This window comes from Zeus faber (assembly GCF_960531495.2).
Source record: "Zeus faber genome assembly, chromosome: 2".
In the NCBI taxonomy this organism is placed as follows: domain Eukaryota; kingdom Metazoa; phylum Chordata; class Actinopteri; order Zeiformes; family Zeidae; genus Zeus; species Zeus faber.
This window is the reverse complement of record NC_137189.1, coordinates 33,817,766-33,840,056: the sequence shown is the minus strand read 5'-3', so window position 1 is coordinate 33,840,056 and position 22,291 is coordinate 33,817,766. Positions and strand designations below refer to the sequence as shown.

Below are 22,291 nucleotides of genomic sequence, written 5' to 3'. Positions count from 1 at the left end.
CTAAATACATTTGGCATGTAGTTGGAGTGTACGGAATCATCGCTCATTGTTCATGAAACAAACAAAAGGTTTTACTAGTATTTATATATAGAATATAGTATATTTATTTACATCTTATTTACCTTAAAAGGTATGATACCTGAAACTAAATGGCAACCACAAATCCACTTTTCGGTGCCTGTATTCCAGTTGTTTCTGCGAATTGCAGCGATCCATTTGCATGTATTTTCTTTATTTTTCGGCAGACGGTAAAAAGACTTCTCTCAATTTCTCCTTGAATCTATTTGTACAGTCAATCGCACAACGGCTCTCTCCTATTTCAGATGTTTTTTGTGTGTGTTTTCGGGCTATTCAAGCAGAACGCTAGTGCTGCCAATCGTCTTTCTGCCAGTCAGTGGGTGTAATTGCAATCACGTGCGTAGCCTCTATAGACTATGCCCTCAACTTCTTCCTCCACCACCTGGCCTCTTCTGGAACACCCCCCAGGATCCTGATTGTAGCCTTCAGCTGCGCATTCAATACCATCATCCTCGCTCTTCTTCTTCTCAGTTCTTCAAGACGATATGACGATGGTGGTCGGCACGTGAAGCCGATGAAGCATGTCTCCAACCCTGCCCCTCAAGGTTCTCTGCGTTCTCTCCACGCTGCTCTCCTCACCGTTCATCAACTGCTGCAGCCAGACACCATCTTTCAAGCTTCTGAAGTTTGCAGATTACACCACCTTCATTGAACTCATCCCGGAGGGTGACGAGTCTACTTGGGCTGGAAGCTCAGGAGGTAGAGCTGGTCGTCTAGTAATCTAAAGGTCACTGGTTCAATCCCAGGCTCCTGCTAGCATGCTGTAGTGTCCTTGAGCAAGACACTTACCCTCTAATTACTCCTGATGACTGCGTCCATTGGTGTTTGAATATTGTAAGTCACTTTGGACAAAAGCGTCTGCTAAATGTAATGTACTTACAGATAGAAGGTTGACGATCTGGCAGCCAGAACCATCTGGAGCTCGATGCCCTCAAGACAGTTAAGATGGTGGTGGACTTACAGCCGTCTTCAATCAGCGGTCATGCTACATTCACGGGTCTGTAACTAAAGCGTCAGCCCCGTGTGAATATGGTATTGTGTAAAGACTTACAAGGACACCGAACAAGGCAAACCTATTTTGTTTTTGTCATACACAATGTGCAACTACCACATTTCTGTAATTTCAAGGTCACACAGAAAGCCTCGTTATAACAAACGCCGATGCAAGTGCAAGAGTGTCCCATGCTCGTCCTCGGTGACATGAACATCCACTTGGACAGTGCGAACTCGGTTGACTTCCTGTCTTTGGTTCGCTCATTCGACCTAAGACAGGTCCAGACTCCACCGACTCACGAGGCTGGCAAAGAGCTTGATCTCATTCTTGCTCGGAGCTGCGCCACAGACAACCTAATGGTCACCCCTCTCCATCTCAGACCACTTCTTCATCCGCTTCAATGTTCAGCTTCCAGAACAGCCCTCTACCTCCCCAACCATGGTTTCCATCCGTCGCAATCTCCGCAACCTGTCTCACACCCACTTCTCCTCTGTGCTCTCCTCTTCTGCCTCACGGCACTTTCTCCTCTCTGCAGGTTAATGATGCCACTGATTCTCTCTGCTCCACCTTGAGCTCATGTCTGGAGAGCCTGTGTCCACTATCCACCCGAACTGCTCGATCAACCCAGTCGCACCCGTGGCTGAGTGACACCCTCCGGACATTGCGCACTGACCTCAGAGCAGCCGAGAGGAAATGGCACAAATCCGAAGTGACTGAAGATCTTTCAAGCTACAAGACACTGCTGTCCTCCTTCTCTTCCAGCATCACTGCTGCTAAGAAGGCTTTCTTCAACGACAGGATCAACGGTTCCACGGACACACGTAAGTTATTCTCCACCTTTAAGTCTCTGCTCTACCCTCCACCACCCCCTCCAGGTACCAACCTCACTGCTGATAGCTTTGCCTCCTTTTTTACTGACAAAGTGGCAGCTATCAGCAGCCAATTCTCCAAACAACTAACTCACAACCTGTCTACTCCGGCTCAAGGCTCATTGTTCCCTGGTTTTACCCCTCTCGCTGAGAGTGAGGTATCTAAACTACTAACATGTAGCCGTCCTACTACCTGTCCGCTAGATCCGATCCCATCTAACCTCCTTCAAGCCAAATCACCGACTGTCACCCCGGCAATCACACATTTGATTAATTCTTCCCTCACTTCTGGCACATTCCCCTCTGCTTTCAAAGTGGCTAGGGTAGCACCACTGCTCAAAAAACCTTCACTCGATCCCACTCGAGTGGAAAACTATCGGCCGATCTCACCCCTCCCATTCCTTTCCAAAACCATTGAGAGGGCAGTCTCTAGACAAGTTACAGCTTATCAGCTGCTTTTGACACTGTCAATCACAGCATTCTCCTGTCCATACTCTCAAGTATGGGCATCTCTGGCAGTGCAATTTCCAGGTTCGAATCTTACCTCACTAGGCGTTCCTTCAGTGTGACATGGCAAGGCCAGTTGTCTGTGCCTCACCACCTCACCACAGGGGTGCCCCAAGGCTCTGTGCTGGGACAACTCCTCTTTGCCATATACACCACCACGCTGGGCCCGATCATCCGCTCGCATGGTTTTTCATATCACTGCTATGCGGATGATACTCAACTCTCTCAGTCTTTCCTGCCTGATGACCCCACTGTCTCGACGCAGATCTCCGATTGCCTCCCCGACATATCCACGTGGGTGAAGGATTATCATCTTCAACTAAACCTGGCAAAAACTGAACTGTTTGTCTTCCTGGCCAAACAAGGTATTTATCACAACATTGATATCAAAATTGACTCTTTATCTCTTGCTCCTACCAAGGCTGCAAGGAATCGAGGTGTCATTATCGATGACCAACTGACATTCTCGGACAATGTTTCTGCCGTCTCTCGGTCGTGCCGCTTCGCACTATTCAACATCCCAAAAGTCAGGCCGTACCACAGCCAATATGCCACTCAACTGCTGGTACAAACCTTGGTGATTTCCCGCCTCGATTAATGCAACGCTCTCTTAACAGGCTTGCCAGCTTGTGCGGTGAAGCCACTGCAGATGATACAGAATGCGGCGGTGCAACTGGTGCTCAACCAGCCAGAGGGCACACGTTACTCTGCTGCTTATTGAGCTCCACTGGTTACCTGTAGCCGCTCGTATCAAGTTCAAGTCTCTGATGCTTGCCTAAAGAGTGATTGTTGGGAATGCTCCCACTTACTTAAATGCTATTGTAAGAGAACATGTTACCCCCCGGATGCTGCGTTCGTCAAATGAGCGTCACCCGGCTCTGCCGGCTGCACAACCACAGCAATCCAGGCTATTCTCATTTGTAGTTCCATGTTGGTGGAACAAGCTGCCAAAAACCACCAGAGCAGGGGCCTCTTTCTCTGTCTTTAAGAAGCATCTGAAGACCCAGCTCTTCGGAAAGCACCTCCTCTCCTAATTTACATTTATTAGCACTACTTAGCAGTATTTATTTATTGTTACACTAATGTTTCTGTTGCAATGTAGCTTTAATGTTATTCTCCCTTGTTAGTCACTTTGGATAAAAGGGTCTGCTAAATGACTAAATGCAAATGTAATGTAATGTACTTTAGGCAGTTTCCTGGGCACCATAAAGCCCTGGTTATAACTTCAAGCACCGCCCACACACAGCGTTTATACATTCTCTGTTGCAGCATTCTCAGAAACCACATGTGGCAAGAGAGAGAAAGTACCGTGTGAAAGAGGGAAGTAGTAAACGAAGAAGAGCGCTGTAGCAGATAAGGGGGCCTGGTCAAGCTGGGCTCTGCGAGTAACAGCCGGTCCAGGCCCAGGAACTTCAGTGCCCCTTATATGACAGAGTAGCCCGACTCAGACAATTTGCACCGGGAGGCAAGGTGTTAGTGTTGCATTCTATGTCCAGCTCTAAATTACTTGTGACGTGGCAAGGGCCCTTCGTAGTCCCACGGCGGGTTGGGGATGTTGATTATGAGGTCGAGCGTCAGACAGGGGTGGGGCGACTCAGATTTACCACATTAACCTCCTAAAGGAGTGGAGGGAGAGGGTGTTCATATCTCTGGCCACCACGGTGATCGAGGGGGAGGAGTTGGGGCTGGAGGTTCCTCAAAGGACCTGTCCCATGCAGGCCCTGTCCAGTAACCACCTCTCGGCGGGCCAGAGCATAGACAGGCCGCATTACAGCAGAGGTTCTCTGATGTCTTCTCCCCTCTGCCAGGCCGCATATCACTCATACACTACCATATGGAGAGGACCCTGGAGGTAAAAGTGCACTCCTGACCGTACCGCCTGCCCCAACAAAAACGCAAAGTCATGCAGGTAGAATTGGAGGCCATGCTGGACTTGGGGGTGAAAGAGGAGTCTACAAATGACTGGTGCAGTCCCATCGTGCTGTTAGGCAAGCCCGATGGCTCGGTCCCGTTCTGTGTAGACTACCGAAAGGTGAATGCGGTGTCAAAATTCGACGTGTACCCTATGGCCCGTGTCAACAAACTCCTTGACCGGTTAGGCACCGGTCAATTTTTCATGACACTGGATTTAACCAAGGGCTACTGACAGATTCCCTTGTCTCCAGAGTCCAAGGAAAAATCGTCTTTCTCCACTCCCCAAGGTTTGCACCAGTTTGTCACACTTCAGTTTGGGTTGTTTGGGGCCCCAGCCACCTTTCAGGGACTCATGGAGCGGGTCCTGCGTCCACACGCAGCATACACTGCAGCCTATGCCGCAGCCTACTTAGATGACCTAATTATTCATAGCGACAGCTGGGGGCGGCACATGCAGCAAATGGGCGCAGAGTCCCTGAGGCGGGCGGGGCTACGGGAGGTATGGTATCTGGGTTAGCACCTGGGTGGAGGGGGGTCAGACCCCAGATAGATATAACCATGGCAGTTGCGAACAGTCCGAGGCCCAAGACAAAGAAAGAGGTAAAGCGGTTCTTAGGGCTGGCCGGCTACTACAGGAGGTTTGTAGCAGACTTTTCACAGCTGACCAGCCCTTTGTCTGATTTAACTCGAAAAAGTGCATCAGTGCTAACAGGCGTTTGAGAAAGTAAAATCAGCTTTCTGCGGGAAGCCAGTGCTGTGTACACCTAACTTTTGTCTCCCTTTCTGCCTGCAGACTGACACGTTGGACAGGGGGCTGGGGGCAGTGTTGTCCCAGCACTGACCGGTGCTGTACATCAGCCGGAAGCTCTCCGAACGGGAAACGAGGTACAACATGGTCGAGAAGGAGTGTCTGGCCATTAAGTAGGCCGTCGGCACCAGTCACTGGTAATTCCTCCTGGGATGCCCTTTCACCCTCCGTTCGGACCACGCCCCACTGCAGTGGCCCCACCGCATGAAGGATACCAACACACGGATCACCTGTTGGTACCTGGCTCTTCAGCGCTTTATGTTCAAGGTGATCCATAGGCAGGGGGCTCAGATGGTGGTGGCTGACTTCTTCTCTCGCTCTGGGCAGCAAGACGGCTCCCTGGCCTGAGTCGGGCGGCGGGGATATGTGGCAGATGAGGGTTGGTTAAGATGAGCCAGGGTCTGCGGGTTATAGTGTGGGCTTCGTACCGCACCGGCACAGCTGTTCAGACTCGGCCGATCAGCCCGCTGCCGCTGATAGGTCAGGGTTGACTGGGAGAGTTTTCTTATGTGTTGTTTTTCTTGCAGTGAGGAGTGCGTGGTGCAGGATCTGAGAGCCTGCGGACCAGATCGCGGAACACTAAGAACTCTGATTAATGTTCCCTTTTGGCTAGCGAGTCATTTTGTTTGTTTACTTAATTATAATAAAAACCCCGCCGATTCAGCCAGGAAGTCTCCGTCTCCCTCCCTGAACCCGTGTCTCTGGACAAAGCTGTCCACAAGTGCTAAAGAGAAAATGCAAATGGCTGCACGCACAGCATTGGAGCTTGTTAAGCCGAGGAGGAATTGCTGTTCATGGTGGTTGATAAACAGTCAAAGGCGCCATAAATACCAATAAAAACGTTACCTGTCATTTGTAAACTAAACTTTACAAAGCCCCTCTTAATTTACAATAAAAATCAGCAAACCTGAGTGAGCTGTTTGCAGATAATTTGTAATAATACCACAATTCATATGTTTTCTCCCCCGCCCAATAGGTTTCTGATCAATTTAAATATGAGTTCTTGACCAATTCATGAAATTTGAAAGTATAAGTTATAATTTTAGATCAATTTCCCAGACCCCCTTGACACCCCCCCCCCCAGAATTCCACTGGCACCATTAACACTTGCTCAGTATTTGTGTCTGGCAGGACAGTGTTAAAGTTGAAGTTACAGATTATTATTATAGTACGTTTGTGATGCAGACAGCTAGAGAATGTACCTGTTTTTTTTGGGGGTTTTTTTTTTAATCATAAAAAAATAGGGTCATTAAGGTGAGATCAATTTTGACTTTAAATTGAGACCACCTTCTGGGTTAGCGTCATAGTAGAATATACAGAAGTAGAGCCCTATACAACACACACACACACACACACACACACACACACACACACACACACACACACACACACACACACACACACACACACACACACACACACACACACACACACACACACACACACACACACACACACACACTTCTCTGCACTGTTGCAGGGATTAGCAAAATTATTCAACCAATCAGCAGTGAGCATGCAAATCAGATAGGTGTGGTCTTTGAAAAACTGGAGTAGCGGGCTCACATGGTGCAGATGACAGGGGAAAGAAAGGGAGGAAGCAGGAGAGAGAGAAAGGAGAGAAAGGAAAAGAAAACAGTCCAAGAGTATGAGTGGAAACGCATAAACAAATATGCTGTTAAAAAAACATGAGGAAAAAGGCAGAGTAAGTTGGAACCGCAGATAGTCCTAGAGAGATAGAAATCCATTTTATCATGTTTTTAACCTAATGGAGAGAGAAAGGCACCCTAAAATAAAAGAAACAAAAGGGAGAAGAGTGATATACAGTTTGGTGAGCGAATGGTCTGGAAGCAGTCAGACTTTATTTGAAGGACTGATATAAAACTGCTGCTTTGCTGTAGTCTGCATCCCTTTTAGTATTCTAGACCAATACTGTGATGGCTGACAGATAATAAACACTCAGTTGTTTTCTATCTGAAAATATGTTTGTGAACTACGAGCATCTGCGAACGACATTGTTTTTACAGGATTTGTCTTTTCATGTAAACAATCATTGCAAAAAATCCGGAACAACAATTATATAAAATATCTGGTTCATTCGTGATTGTTTCTTGTATATTTTCTGAATTTTCGTACTTTAGTTCATTTCTAGGTTATTGGATATTGACAACTTTTCACCTAATTCTTAGGTTTATTATATTAATGCCTATTAGTGTGTGAGTTGCAGTGACACTGCAATTTCCCTCCGGGATGAATAAAGTGTTTATCGATTTATATTTTCGTCAAGTGGTGTAAATGGAGTACTATTTAATTACCAGTTGGGTTGTACCGTTCAGAGACCTTCAGAGCCTCTCGTTAGCCATGGACCTTGGATCTTAGCTCTAATGACCAACGTAAATCTACTTTAACCCACACGGCAATTTCACCAAAACAGTGAGTTCATCCTCCCAGTGTGAGCCACCCTTCCCAGTCTACCACAGCGGTACCTCCAGTGGTAAAGCCCAGCCTAGAGGCTTCATACCAGAGAAAACGTCTTAATTTAGAACAAAAAACAAAAAAAAAAAGGGTTTGCAAACCACAACCACCTACTGGAGACAGACAGACGGACCAATGATCCGCATGTAAAACACATTGTTTGGAAAAAAAAGAGTTTCGCTGATCCCCTCGCAGAATCCACGTGACAGCCATTCATTCTAAACAAACTATTCTTTATAAATATTACAAATGAGCTTTGCTGGTTATGATGTGAGAAATTTGAATACAATGGCCTAATGCGTATCTTTAAAAGCTAGAGCCCTACTGTAACAATATATCTAAATCCATGTAATCACATAAACATATATGCACACCCGTAATGAAGAACACAACTTCATGTAGCTTCCAGCCACACACTTATTTCAGCGTACGGGGTTCATTCTTTCACAAATCTTTTTCATTGTGTCCTCCCTTGGGTTCCTGCCAGAAAGCTTGACCCATCCTCAAGGCTTTCCTTATCTTGGCCCGACCAATTATTTGCTGCGCCTGTGAAGGCAAGCTGACTGTATATTCTCTGCATCTGTGACGTCGAACTGACCATATATTCTCTGACCCCCTGAAAATAAACTGTTCGTCTCAGAGAGCTGCTCCTTTGCACATCTCTGATCAGACCCTTAATCAAGTAAAAGCCCACGTCTGCCTTCCTCTTTATTCAAAACCATCGACTGACAAACTGCAAATAAAGCGACCCTTTCAATTCTGTACCATTACTGATGTCCTCCATTTCACACCGTCGGAGAAGATGTGACCTTGAGTACATATTTTTCCTGCAGCTTTCTTTCCCATACTCTAAAGCCTTTTTGGCCTGTATAGGAAAACGAAAGAAAGAAAGAAAGAAAGAAAGAAAGAAAGAAAGAAAGAAAGAAAGAAAATATCACAGTCAGCTAATACATGTTAAATAAATACACATGGGACTATAATGTAAGTTTCCGATTATTAAAGAGGAGATTAACATTTATTTTTCGGCTTTAAGTTATAAAGTCATAAATGATGGGGACCAACCCGTTGGGTTGAAAAATAGTTGTATAATACCTATCATTTTAAAGAACACAAAACCACCCCACAGGTGTCCCCACCTCAGATTGTGGATGAACAAGCGAAAACTTAAATGTTTCTCCCGTTCAGACCAAGTTTCATATCTATGCCCTCAAAATCTGAATCTCGTTATGATCTCAACCTACCGCAATCTGACGGACAGAACACACAAATCTATAAAGTAATCCATCAAATATGACTTTCAGACAAACTGCAGTGGTTTTGGTTCACTACAGTACTTTAGCGACAACGGCACAGGAACTGGATCAAAGACGGCTGTGGGGATTTAACATTTAGCGATATTCTTTCGGTCAAAGTTCGAACCTTTCTTTGTTCTTATTGGCTAAGTCGTCTTCGGATATTTCCTCTGATAGCACAATGTTTCCCCCACTGTCATTGATCATTCCTCTACGATATTATATCATTTGAGTAATTCGCTCAATACTGTACACCGTCATTTTTTCCATTACTGTATGTCTACCGGGAAGGCCAAGTTAATTTACTCCATATACTACAGCAAAGGCCGTTCTAGGCAGTCAGGTAGAGAACGCATCACGGCAGCAGCTGAAATGTGGATACAACCAGAGGAGGTGTGCTGGTCGCCCAGACAGCTGGCAGATCGACCTACACACGACACGTGCGCAAGTGATTTATACGCCTTGACGTCTGCATGACGGCGTGACAAGATTGGCTCTCATTGCTTTTCTTCGAGTGGAAGGGCAGCAGGTGGCGCCGGGGCCAAAAAAACACGTACAACGTTCATTTTTAATTGCCGCGGGTTCAGTCAAGGAGAGAGCCAAGCGGAGGTTTGTTGGCGCAGGGGAAACGAGGGATGAGACTTTGGCACCTGCCGAGACGGAGGAGGGGATGGAGACGGGCCAAGTCCCGTGGAACTATAGCGCCCAGACAATTATTCTAATATCACAATAACATTGATAAACAAAGATCGAATTAAGAAGAAAACATCAACAATGAAGCTATAGGCAGCACATTAGTCCTAGAGTTGTTGCTGTTCCTGCTATTGTAACAGATGCATTTGGATTGTGAACCCAAACTATTGAAGCCTGGAAACAGTAAATGATTGGCCGTTTCTTTGAACTAAAAAGGACAATGCACAGTGGGCTCAATAAAAACTACACAAAAAAAATCGAAACAAAAACCTTCCTGTCTAAATGATTTAATCTTAACCTGAGGATATAAGTGAATATTCCACAAAAGCAGGCGGTTGCCTTCCGCCAACCGCTTTGAAATAAAAAAATAAATAACAGAAATGTAGAGTTCTATTATGTTTTTATTTGTAATAACAGGAACATCTAATTATGGTTTTTCCATTTACAGATTTCCTCCTGTATTTCCAATTTTCAATGGACAACTTACCATTCTATACCCACAACCCACTCCCCTCAGGCTGCTGCCTCTCATCCAGAAACATGTCTCCATCACACAAGGACACGTGTATAACTGAAGAGATCAGATCCAAAACGCTAATGCGAGCTGAATTAGTCATAATAGCTCATTACGGTGACTGGGATTGCATGAAATATTCTCAATCCAGCTTTCTAATTTTGGGAACATTGTTAATAATGAATTCTAAATGCTGGAAACGCAACCCTTTAAAGGATGAAGAAATGATCGATTTAACCAACCGATATGTGTGCGTGCTGTATCTGGTTGTCTTCCAACACAGATATAAAAATGTAAAATCTTTCGTGAAATCCTATTAAATTTTTTTAAATATTTTCCTTCTTATATTACTTACTTCTTATCCCTTTCTTGACTTGCACCACTTTTTTTTTTTTTTTGCTGTTGTAACATCTGAATGTCGCCACAGGGATTAATAAAGTGTTATCTTATCTCTAATCTTAAAAGAATGGTTCATCATTTGAATGATTCTTATCTTAATGGATTTTCTATAAATTAGCTATTAAAAAAAACCCCAAACCTATCTAGTAAGACCGCCAGCATGAATACATGAGGTACTGACAAACAAGACATGATCAAATAGAAAAACAAGGTTTCAAAAAGGATTTCAGCCGGGTAACGGATGATAGCCCCCAGCAGGTTAATATCACATGTTAGGAATCAAAACAAGCATTCATGCCACTGATATGTTCTTTTTGGTGCATGATATAGATAGGAATTGTTTAGCCTCCTTTCACTTTGTTCTCAGAATAACTACTAAAATGCTGTGTATACCGATATTAGAAATCATCCTGTAGCACACAATGGGTTGTTTTTTTTTTTTTGTTTGTTTGTTTTTTTACAGTCGTTCATACTATAAATGAAAGAACGATATACAAAATGGATGTTGCACGAACTCCCTGTACTTTGTAATGAAAGCGAATTCCCCACAGGCCAGAGGAATTGATCACATCTAGTGCCCTGATGGTATTAAGTAGCTACTGTACTTTTTTTTTTTTCCCTTCATGTATAATGTGTTAACAGTTTAGTAAAGAAATCTTATAGGTGGTAGTTCATAGGATATGGACCTAATGAATCATAGATGAGCAATCCTACATCAGCAGTATGATAGCGTCAATCCCTGATTTGCTGTGTGTCTGTGTGTGTGTGTGTGTGTGTGTGTGTGTGTGTGTGTGCGTGCCCAATATATATATATATATATATGCTTTGAAATTTAATGTAATAAATGGTCTCTGCAACTATACTTGGATTTGGAAAAAATATACTTGAGCACAGTACTCACGCTTGGTTACCTTTACATAACAATTTTGATAGATCATTAAAAATCGAAAAGATTCCCTCCCATTCCCGCACGTCGAGGCCAATAAGAATGAAAATAAAATGAAGCTCTACAGAAAGGTACAGCCAATCGACGTTTGACTGAATTTAATCGGGAACACGTCCGCTAACTCGCCAAATGGGTTCATTATGCAGCGATATCGCCGCTGATTGAGTCAGAACGGCAGCGCTGAAGTGTAAATCCATGCACGCGTCTGCGTTGGTCGGATGACACTACAAGTCTCAGAACTCCATCTGACAAGGCCATGTCCCCGCCCCGGCGTTCGGGTTTACTCTCGTCTCCGCCGTGACAAGGGTCCAAAGCGTTTCTTGAAAGCCGTCTTCTGTACGGTTCGTTTTTGAATTTGTTGGTCACCCGGGGTGGTGAGGATCCTTTCTCAGCCGGGGGCTCGGTCCTTTTTTTGACTTTTCATCCATGTCGACAGTTTGATGACCACAGGGAGCTGCGCTGCTTCGGCAAGTGCTCCGCAGCTGCCATTCACCTCTTGCACGCCCGATCAGTGCAGAGGCGGACCCCGCCACCCGCAGTCGAAAACACCATATACAGGAGCACATGTGCATAAAGCAAATACATTGAGTGACTGTTTCTTAAAAAAAAGTGCCAGCTCAAAAAAATAAAATAAAAATAAAAAAGTATATGGGAGAGAAATGCGATTTTCTTTCAACGAGATAATCGTACGGATTACCACTTTAATCACGGCGTCCGAGATCAGTCGGTACACCTGGAGACGACGTTCCAGCCACGCATTCGGACAAGGAACCGGGAAAAAAACGATCACGGAAAACGGTGACAATTCTGGAACACCGTGAGAGCCGTCCGCCCGTAACCGCCCGCTCACTCACCACACTGCTGAGGAAATCGCCGTCGTTGAGTTCGTCCAGGTCCAACAGGTGATCCGCGGTCCCTCCGGAGTCTAACGGATGGCTGTCGTTCGTCCCCCCGGCGGCAGAACGCCTCTCTCCGCTTAAACTAATAAGAATGGGATCCATTATTTGCTATTTGTCGGGTGTTTTCACTGCGTTAAAGACTCAAAAAAACAAAAACAACAAAAAAAAAAAAATCTCAAAATACTGGAGGGGGGGGGGGGGGTAGGACGTTATATGTCGCGTCAGCAGTCATTCGTCGCCCTCCAATGACGAATTATGGAAATTGAACTTCGCTTTTCTCGAGGGGGCTTCAAATGCCTCGGAATTAAAATGTGTAAATCGCCGCGCTCTCGCCGGTTGGGGTGGATATTTCCACGGCTAAAGGACTCTCCGCCGTAGCCCCTGGAAGAGCACCGACAAGTCATGAATATTCATCCGCTCTTCATCCCCCCGCCCCGAGGTTTAGTATTACACCGTCCGGGTTGTTTCTCTCCCCCCCCCCCTCTCTCTCTCCCCTCTTCCACTTTTAATGTCGCCCGTCGTCTCGCAGCCCGCCACGGGTGTTCCGTCGCCCCGGTGCAAACCCGAAACCTTCTCGGCGCCGGAAAGAAGAAAAAGAAGAAGAAGAAGAAGAAGAAAAATAAAAAATGACGTTATTGCCCAAAAGTAACTTTTGACAAACGCCAACCCACGGGTCGCGAGAACACGGGTGAGGCAGGCTCCGGGCGCCGGTCACCCGGGGGACGGAGATAGCGTGGATGTTTCATTGAGATGACGTCATTACTGTCGGCTTGGGTTTTTATTCCCCATTCACCGCTATCGCATATATCTGTCTGTCTGCCTGTCTGCCTGTCTGTCTGTCCGTCTAAAAAAAAAAAAAAAATCAGGTTAACTTGACCTTTGAACCTCCACCGTCCAACGCAGGCGCTTGCGTCGCGGGTGAAGCGCTTCGGCTGCCGCTCCGTTCCCGGCGGCGCAAAGCGTGGCCGCCGTTAGTGAAGTCGCGGGAGGAGGTGTTTTTTTGTTTTTGTTTTTGTTTTTTTTTTTAACTGTAAATCCCTCGATCGACGCGGTCGACTGTGCGTCCTCGAGGCGAGTCCTCGGTTCGTGTTGTTTGTTTAGATTTGTTTTGACATCACCGTGCACGCGTCAGACTGGCCGGCTCGCCTCGGCTGGTTCTGGTCGGGGCGGTCGCGCCGACGGCCGCCGGGCGGCGCGGCTGGGCGGCTGTTCGCACGCGTCGGTTTATCGACGGCGACGGACGTCGTTTGGGATTTGACGCGTTTCGAAAGTTCGGTCGACGCGTTCCTCCCCTTTTGATTGTATCCTGGTTATAAAGCGCACCTCTCTGCTGGGGTTCTGTCGCGTGTTTTTGATTTGCACACACTGCTTGCGTAAATAACGGTTTTTCATTTTATTTATTATGATTTTTTTCCCCCCAAAACGCTTCCGATGAAATGAGGACAGAATAAAGCCTGATTCTGGCAGCTCTAGCGCACAGTGGCGACTAATGGTTTTTGTGAATCCTAAATGACGAGCTCGATTTATCACGCACGCTTGTCCATACAGTATATTCTCAGTCAAGTCATTTCCCCCTGGGATTATGAAAGTATTTCTGATTCTGATTCTGATTCTGAAGTACAGTTAAACATAGAATAATAATTAAAGGCAGACCACAAACTACACTCAATCTTAAGGATTTTCCTCTTTTTATTAAAAAAAAAAACAACAACCCAAAAAAACAATTACCTTTACCACACACACAATTTTAATTGTTACCGGCAGAAACGATGGTTTAGAAATAGACATATTTTTATCGATCGTTTTCCATATATTTAGAAATATTTAAATAAAGAGCGCCACCCAGTGGCCGACCAACCCCACACTACCGCGCTCCCTTTCAACAACTTCTCGCATGTTTCTAAAGCATTAATTGGGTTCAAAATTTGGCAACGAATGGCTTCGTCACTGTCACAACACGCCCAATGCAATAAAGCTCCGGAATCACCTTGAAATAAGTTTGGGATTTTAGTTCCGGCTGAGGTAGTTCACTCTGGAAAGGCAGACATGGAATAACAAATATGCAAGAACAACCTTTTTCTTCGGAGACAGGAAATATCAACGTTTCACGCGGACCGCGCCGACGTGCAAATGGCGACCCACGGAGAATGCGAAGTAAACACAATACCGAGCCCTCCACTTTCCCCTCCGTCCACCGACAAAAGACGAGCGCAAGTTCATTTGTCACGTTTTCCTCATTGACAGCATGTTACCACTGCATGGTCTTAGAGCGGATCAGCTTCCTTGTCAGAGCGTGCCGGACACTCAGCATGTAGGAGCGACGGTCCACCAGGTGCGGGCGCTGTTGATCCAACACTAACCTGGATTATGGGACAAAGCGTTATCGAGGGATAAGAGTTCATTTCCCTTCATCATAACCCTGTCCCCACAAATGAAGCACGCACGCAGGCACGCACACTCTATATGGAAGTGACAGACTACCGTGCACAGTGCGTTGTGTGGCCTACCAAACGTGGAATGCCTTCGTGCGGCGAGACTGACAAAACACGTCTCTCTGGGGTGTCAAGGCTTGTACACCGGATCAGCCACAACATTAAAACCACTGACGGGTGGAGTGAACAACACTGATCATCTCGGCCTAATGGGACGTGGGAATGGGAAATAATAATAATGATAAATAATCATAGCTTTATTATTATAGCACCTTTTTAAAGACGGTTCAAAAAGTGCTTTGACAGATGAAAAAATAGCCGTGTCCACGGGCAACGGCAAAATAACGTGAATACACAGGAATTAAATTAATTCATACAATTGGAAAAAGCTGATGAAGAGACAAATTTAATCACATGAAAGTAAAATCACATTAAGATAAGTCAGTGACTCTGCCGTATCTCCTCAGGCAGATCGTCCAAAAGCCGAGGGGCCTTGACAGAAAAGGCACAGTCACCTTTTAGTTTTGAGTCTAGACTTTGGAACAGCCAGGAGGCCCCACCTGAGGATCTGAGGCTGCGCACTGGCTCATATGGGGTCAACACATCTGTTATGGAGCTTGGAGTCAGACCCAGACGTGCTTTTAAAGTGATCTGTAAAATCTTAAAATCGACTCCGAAGCGAACAGGCAGCCAGTGGAGAGAAGCCAGGATTGGGGTGATGTGATCGTCGTCTATTGGAGGCGGTGAGAAGCCGAGCTGCTGCGCTCTGAACCAGTTGGAGGAGGGAGAGCGACTTTGGGTTGATGCCGGAAAGGAGGGGAAGTTACAGTCGTCTAGTCGTGAGAAAATTAGGGCGCGGATACATTTTTCCAGGTCGCTGTGTGATAGTACTGGGTTTGATTCTTGAAATGGTTCTCAGTTAAGGGAAGCAGCAAGTGACCAGTCAGTTATTGAATTTGATGTATTGGACGCAGGAAAAACGGGAAAAGTGAGCAGAGCATCTCCAAAACGGCAGGTCTTGTGAGGTGCTCCCGGTATGCAGTGGTTGGTACCTACCAAAAGTGGTCCAATGAAAGACAACGGGTGAACTGGCAATAGGGCCATGGGCTCACTGATGCACGCGGGGAGTGAAGTCTAGCCCGTCTGGTCCGTTCCCACAGAAGAGCTACTGCAGCGCAGACTGCTGAAAAAGTTAATGCTGCTGTGATAGAAAGGTGTTAGAACACACAGTGCATCACAGCTTGCTGCGTATGGGGCCAGTCAGAGTGTCCATGCTGACCCCTGTTCACCGCTGAAAGCGCCTACAATGGGCACGTGAGCGTGAGAATTGGACCATGGAGCAATGGCAGAAGGTGGTCTGGTCTGATGAATCACGGTTTCTCCTACATCACGTGGACGGCTGTGAGGCGTGTGTGCCGTTTACCTGGGGAAGAGATGGCACCAGGATGCACTATGGGAAGAAGGACTGTACAGGACTTAAAGGATCCGCTGCTAACGTCTTGGTGCCAGATACCACAGGACATCTGCAGACGTCTTGTGGAGTCCATGCCTCGACAGGTCGGGGCTGTTTTGGCGGCACGAGGGGGGAGCTACGCAATATCAAGCAGGTGGTTTTAAGGACGTGGCTGATCCTGTATAACACAATGCGAACACACCTGATCAGCTGGAACACTGCTGCTTCCACGGCTAGCACCGTCTCAGACACAGACAGTTCCCTGAAACCACATCTACACACACACACACACACACACACACACACACTCTCTGAATAGTTATGTTAGCGCAGTTTTTCATGCTTTTAGTTCTGTGAGCATTGCAATTAATAGCTAATTATGATTTTTTCAATTGATCGATGGATACTGGATTTATCCCCAGAGTTCAATTGGAGTGTCGCAGCAGTTCCTATCAAACATGACACACCCACCTTGCTTGAATGTGAACAAGAGACCTGTCAAGCAAGGAAACCACGCGCCCAGATATACACATCCTTAGGCCTGTCTTCTTCATCAAACAATCATTTTTAAAATCACTAACTAGACATCCACTGCAAGAACTAAACTTAGGGGTGGTCGCCCCCATTGGACTTCATTCGAGCACAGTGAGAAGCTGCAGCAGAGTGGGAAGTTACAAGGCCTGGGTTGAAAAATGTAAGGCTGCCCCCTGGAAGTCGATGTGTGTGCATAACAATAACAACATAAAACAGGTACAAGCTTACAAAATGCACTGGGATAACATTTCAATGAGGAATTCTAAATAAGGGGAATCATAAATATATTTTCATATGTGTGAATGGTGCGCATCTGGATCCAGACGTAAGCACGGCTCTCCGCGCGCCCCATCGCCCTGCCCTGTTCCTCCAAATAAAACTATAGTTGTTTTATATGGAGGAACAGGGATGGGCGCGGAGGAACGGCGCACAAGTGGGATGGGTGTCCTCAAGATTTCAACGGTACTAATACTCTTACCGATAACGCTTATCGATCTGGTACTTTAACAGCACTCGAACCGTTTCATTTTTTCAGATAAAAACTAAAACCAATTAAGAGCAGAATTGGACCGAGTCGGGTACAGCCCTAGAAAAATGGCTGACCTATCCTATAATATAAGTGGAGTACAAAAAACCAAAAATGTATTAAATTAAATGAAAACATTCTTAGACATTGTCACTTTAACATCCAATGAAATTCTACCCTTTTGCGAAATGCAGACCCCCCCCCCCTCCCACACACACACACACGCACACACACACACACACACACACACACACCTGAGATCCTTGGCCAGCTTCTGTCCTTCCTCCGTTGTAATTTGTCGACCAAGCTCCATGTCTGCCTTGTTGGCTATCAGCACTGTAGGAACAACTGACACACACACACACACACACACACACACCTTATATGGAAGGGACCGACTACTGTACACAGAGCATGTACAGTATGTTGCATGGCCTCCCAAACATGGAACACCTCAGTGTGTGCGTGGCGAGACTGACAATTGACAAAACACATGGCTCTCAGGCTGTCAAGCCTTGAGGTAAAGCAGAGTCGGACCTTAACAGCAGCAACGCAGAACAAACTGTTCCTGCTTCAAAGTCACGGATCAAATGTCACATGCTCATGTTCTCAGCTCACTGAGCTCCGTCAGTAATTTAAATGTTAATTGGTCGAGTAATTACTGTGAAATCAATTGCCAAGCTAGTCACTTTCACTTGTCTCGCTCGCTACGTGTGGGTTGGACTCTCGAGGCGGCGGGTTCCTCAGTCGATCGCAGTAGTGAAGCAATAGGAGGGTTATGCCGAGTTCCGACTACGTGGCTCCAGCCTGATTTTCCACTCGCCGACAGGTTTTTGGAAATTGCCAAGCAAAGCCCTCGATCGGTGGCAAGTCGCAGTGCGCTTCCGTGAGAGACGAGCGCGCGGCGCGAGCCGCTCACAACGCGATCCGACTGCTCGTCGAGCGCCCGCCGGTGGCTCGCAGACGCCGGCGAGATATCGAGCGGGTTTGATACCTGGTTGTGTCGAGCTGCAGCCAGTGAGAGCGGACACGGAGGTGAGGAGGAGGAGGAGGAGGAGGAGTCGAGGAGGGAGCGCACCGCAGCAGCCAGAAAAACAACAACAACATACCCATTTGACTTTTCTTCTCTATGTTTATAATATATTCTCTATGTGAATTCTGCTTTTATTATTATTTCTTTATTTTTATTTTTGAAATGTGATCCAGATTTAAAAAAAAAAAAAAAAGAAAGAAAGAAAGATCCTGTTGATTTCCGGTGTGACTTCTAGCGCGAGTTTTACTGAGACCCGACAGACTGGTGAAAGATCGCCGACCAGTCATGTAGTGTGAAACCACAACGACTTCATGACCGCCCCCGATCGCAAGACAGAGAGTTGTGAAGTGGGAACCAGTGCCGCGATCCGACCGCTTTTTAAGTCGTGTACCGTGCCCGTGGCACACGTCGTCAGAAACACAAGCTATGGACGTCTGCTGTAACCTCAGCTTTTTAGGATTTCGGGCCCAAACACATTTGCGACGCAAGCTCCAGCACCACACATTACAGTTAGGGGGCGCCATAGCAAGCAACGATAAAAAGATGGCATAAGTGCTCAACAGTTGACATGTTGGTACATGATTGTTGTGATTGTTCGTCCGTTTGTCCAGCCACGTAATTCTACAAACCAGATCTGGTTTGTCCTCCACTGCCCCCTTGGTGGATGTCAGCTGTATTCCCTCCACAGGAACTTAGGCGCACGCGCGTCTAGTTCTTACAACCGGACCTTGTGTTCACAGTTCGTGGGGCCGCGTACCTAAGCAGGGTTGGTTTGTGTCCTTGGTCGGGTGGCGTTTCTCGTTACCTGGGCTCTGCTTGGTGTGGTCGATGAACCTCTTGAGATGCGGAATCTCCTGGAAGCTGAGACGCTGCGTGATGGAGTACAGGAGCAGGAATCCATCTGCCCAGCGGATGGAGGACTCTAGCGACGCCAGGGAACTCTCCTGGACAACTCAACAGAAACGGAAGGGGAGCAATAAGATATCCACACCCAGGATTTAGGGGACCACTGTCCTGCGGCTACAAAGAGGTAGCCGCACACCTGTCTGGCTGTTTTGCCAGGTGCCGCGAAGAAGGAAATACAGCGCATTCTTGTGGGAGGACTCAAAAATACACCGTGCACTTAATGCAAAGTATATTCAGTATACGAAGAAAGTGTCGAGAGACCCACAGGCTCTCAACCCAGCAGCCCAAGTTGGGTTTCGAGCCCAAGTTGGGTTTCGAACCCAGGACCTACAAGTTTGTCCCTGCTGGTTTCAAACATATCCATTTATGCTGGTTCAAACTAATAACATCACATGGTCAATTGTTGAAGTAAATTACAATCAGTATTTAATTTATATATATATGTTAATTTTTAAAAAGCAGGGATTTTTTTTTGTGCCATTTTGAACTTTGGCCGTTACCAGACTTGGGCGTAAATGTCAACTGTGGTATTTGGGCGGCTCAGTACTGCGTCTTGTTTTTTGGCGTCGATCATGTGTGAACGCATTAAAAGGTGTAAATTGAAATAATGTCAAGGAGCATCATTTTAATTCCTTAAAAGCAGATCAAAGAGAAAGTAAACTAGTTATTTCCCGTAATTATAATTAATAAAGTATGCAATAAAATGTGAATCTGCCCATGTTTTAGTCATTACATCATGTTTTATTTCCACTGTTCAACACTAATGGGCTTCGGTGGAATTCTCAGAGCATTTCTGTACGATACCTGGGAAGTTTTGTCCAAAATCTCCAAATCGACAGGTTCCTGGTACACCAGTCTGCGACATCTGTACGTCATCTCTGGGAAACAGGCGGAAAAAGAATATGTGACTCTTTTCTGCGCATCTTATCATTCCCTATCGCTCGTAAGACACTTTAAATCCCAGGGTCAGATACTGAAGCTTCGAGAAAAGTGAAGTCGTTTTGAGGCCGCACTGGACAAGTCCCCACAGCAGAACTGAGAGTTAAAGCAACAAGTTGGTTTTTTTGTGTGTACATCGGCAAATATTCTTTTTTACTGTTTGTTATTTCACTTTTATTGTTTATCATTGTTGTATGTTGTATATTGTCAAGTGTTTATTGTTCATTGGTTGCTTCTGGTTTATTGTTCTTTTTTTTTTTTGTTTTGTTTCGTTGTGTATTTATTTTTCTATCTTCTCGTGAATTCTTAGGTTGATTGCATATTGCCATTTTCTTTTCTATTCTTGTGACTTTATTATTGCCTATGTTTTAGCTGTTGTGGCACTGCAATCCCCCCCCCGGGGTGAAATAAAAGCATTTTTCTATCCATCCACCCATCCTTCCATTTCTCCATCTTTTCGTTCAGTCTTTATTCCCCCCCCCCTTCCCTCCAAAGGATACGTTGACATATCACTGGCAACGCCGGTGAGTTACCGAGCGCACCTTACCCTCATCAATTCAAAGTTGCACTTCCCTGTCTTTCCGACGACACACAAACAAGAAAGAGCGAGCGCTCAGAGGTCTACAGCCGCGGGAGTGCCTTTACCCTTTGTATGGTCATATTCCCCGATGAATCGCTTGGTTATGAAGCGGACACACAGCGCTGGGGACAAAGAACAGACGCCGTCACTTGGAGCGCACACTCCTTTAGAAGAGACACTGCACGCACACGCACACACACACACACGAGCTGTCAAGCACACACACACACACACACACACACACACACACACACACACACACACCTGAAAGGCAAAGACAAAACCATTAACACACATGTAGACACATTTCATTCTCTGGGGTCTGTTGTGCCACTGGTACGACTGTCCCGCGCTTCCCAAGTTGTTCCTAAATGTGTGTGTGTGTGTGTGTGTGTGTGTGTGTGCGCGCGCCCGTGTGCGTGTCTCTCCCCGGTGCGTCGCGCCCTGTCTTATCTCGCCCTTGTCCTATCTGCGCGTTTTGGCTCCGTACCCGTTTTCCCCGTGTCCTGGCTCCCCAGCACCAGCAGTTTGACCGGAACCATCGTCCCGGCGGTGGAGCCTCCGCGCCGTCCGCGCCGCGTGTCGCCCCTTGCGCGTCCGAGGACTTGAAAAGGCTGCGGGGGGGGGCGGGGTGGGGGGGGGGGGGGATGGAGGGAGAGCGGGCGGAGACAGCACGGAGCGCCGGAGAAAGAGAGAGAGGGAGAGAGGAGGAGGAGGAGGAGGAGGAGGAGGAGGAGGAGGAGGAGGGTGTGAGTGTGATGCAAAAGGAGAGGGAGGGGAGAACAGAGGAAGAGAAGGAACACCGCTGCCTGTGATGAGGTGTCGTGTGGAGAAGCGGGTCAGGGTTGGGAATATTATATATATATATATATATATATATACATACACACACACACACACACACAGACACACACACACACACACACACACACACACACAGAATAAAAGGTGACATGATTGACCTTTAAGGAAGTACATTTTATGGTTAGGTTATTGGGCATACTGGGACCGTTTTGTTCGCACAATTTTATTTTATTATTATTATTATTATTTTTGTGTATGTATTTTGAAGGTTTTCTTGTTTTTTTTTGTTTTTTCTTAATGAAACGATCAAGATTGAAATCCCCTGTGCCACCTGCTGCCGCTTTCCACGACTCGTTTGGTCAAGAGCCAAACGGCCGCGGCCGCGGCGCGGTCGCTCGGCCAAATCAGGGCCAAAGAGGCGGGTCGTGAAAAGGTTCACTACAGATTGCGTCCGGCTCAGACAAACTGCCACTTATTTGTTAACGTGTGAAAGGTATATGAAAAGTAATGGAGGACAAATGGGGTTGGTTCATAAAAAAAAAAAAAGAAATGAGAATAATGAACTAAATAGCACCGGGTTATATTAACCTATCAATCCGATCAAGCAGTAAAGGCCTCGAAAATAATATATCATTGATCAAAAACACAAGTACGTTTCGGGTCCTCTGTGTGTCCCGAGAAGGGGCGTGTCCCATT

General features: G+C 46.3%; 2 protein-coding genes across 3 annotated transcripts in view; both read right to left on the bottom strand.

Moving 5' to 3' along the window:
• Positions 1–14,735, bottom strand: part of creb3l1 (cAMP responsive element binding protein 3-like 1) — a 39,561-nt gene extending 24,826 nt beyond the window's left edge. For both annotated transcript variants that reach the window (XM_080024278.1, XM_080024279.1), the window contains exons 1-2: positions 14,641–14,735; positions 12,344–12,470 (exon numbers count right to left, since the gene is read on the bottom strand). In XM_080024278.1, coding sequence (XP_079880404.1) covers positions 12,344–12,470; positions 14,641–14,699 — 186 coding nt within the window. In that variant the 5' untranslated portion in view covers positions 14,700–14,735. The remainder of the gene's footprint in view (positions 1–12,343; positions 12,471–14,640) is intronic.
• Positions 14,736–16,202: 1,467 nt separating this feature from the next.
• LOC307247770 (ras-related and estrogen-regulated growth inhibitor) lies at positions 16,203–21,333 on the bottom strand (the record flags this gene model as incomplete). Its single annotated transcript, XM_080023892.1, has 7 exons — positions 16,203–16,243; positions 16,414–16,547; positions 17,588–17,681; positions 19,172–19,310; positions 20,077–20,150; positions 20,857–20,913; positions 21,282–21,333. 7 exons carry the CDS (start codon positions 21,331–21,333, stop codon positions 16,203–16,205), a joined length of 591 nt encoding a protein of 196 aa, XP_079880018.1.
• Positions 21,334–22,291: the final 958 nt, after the last annotated feature.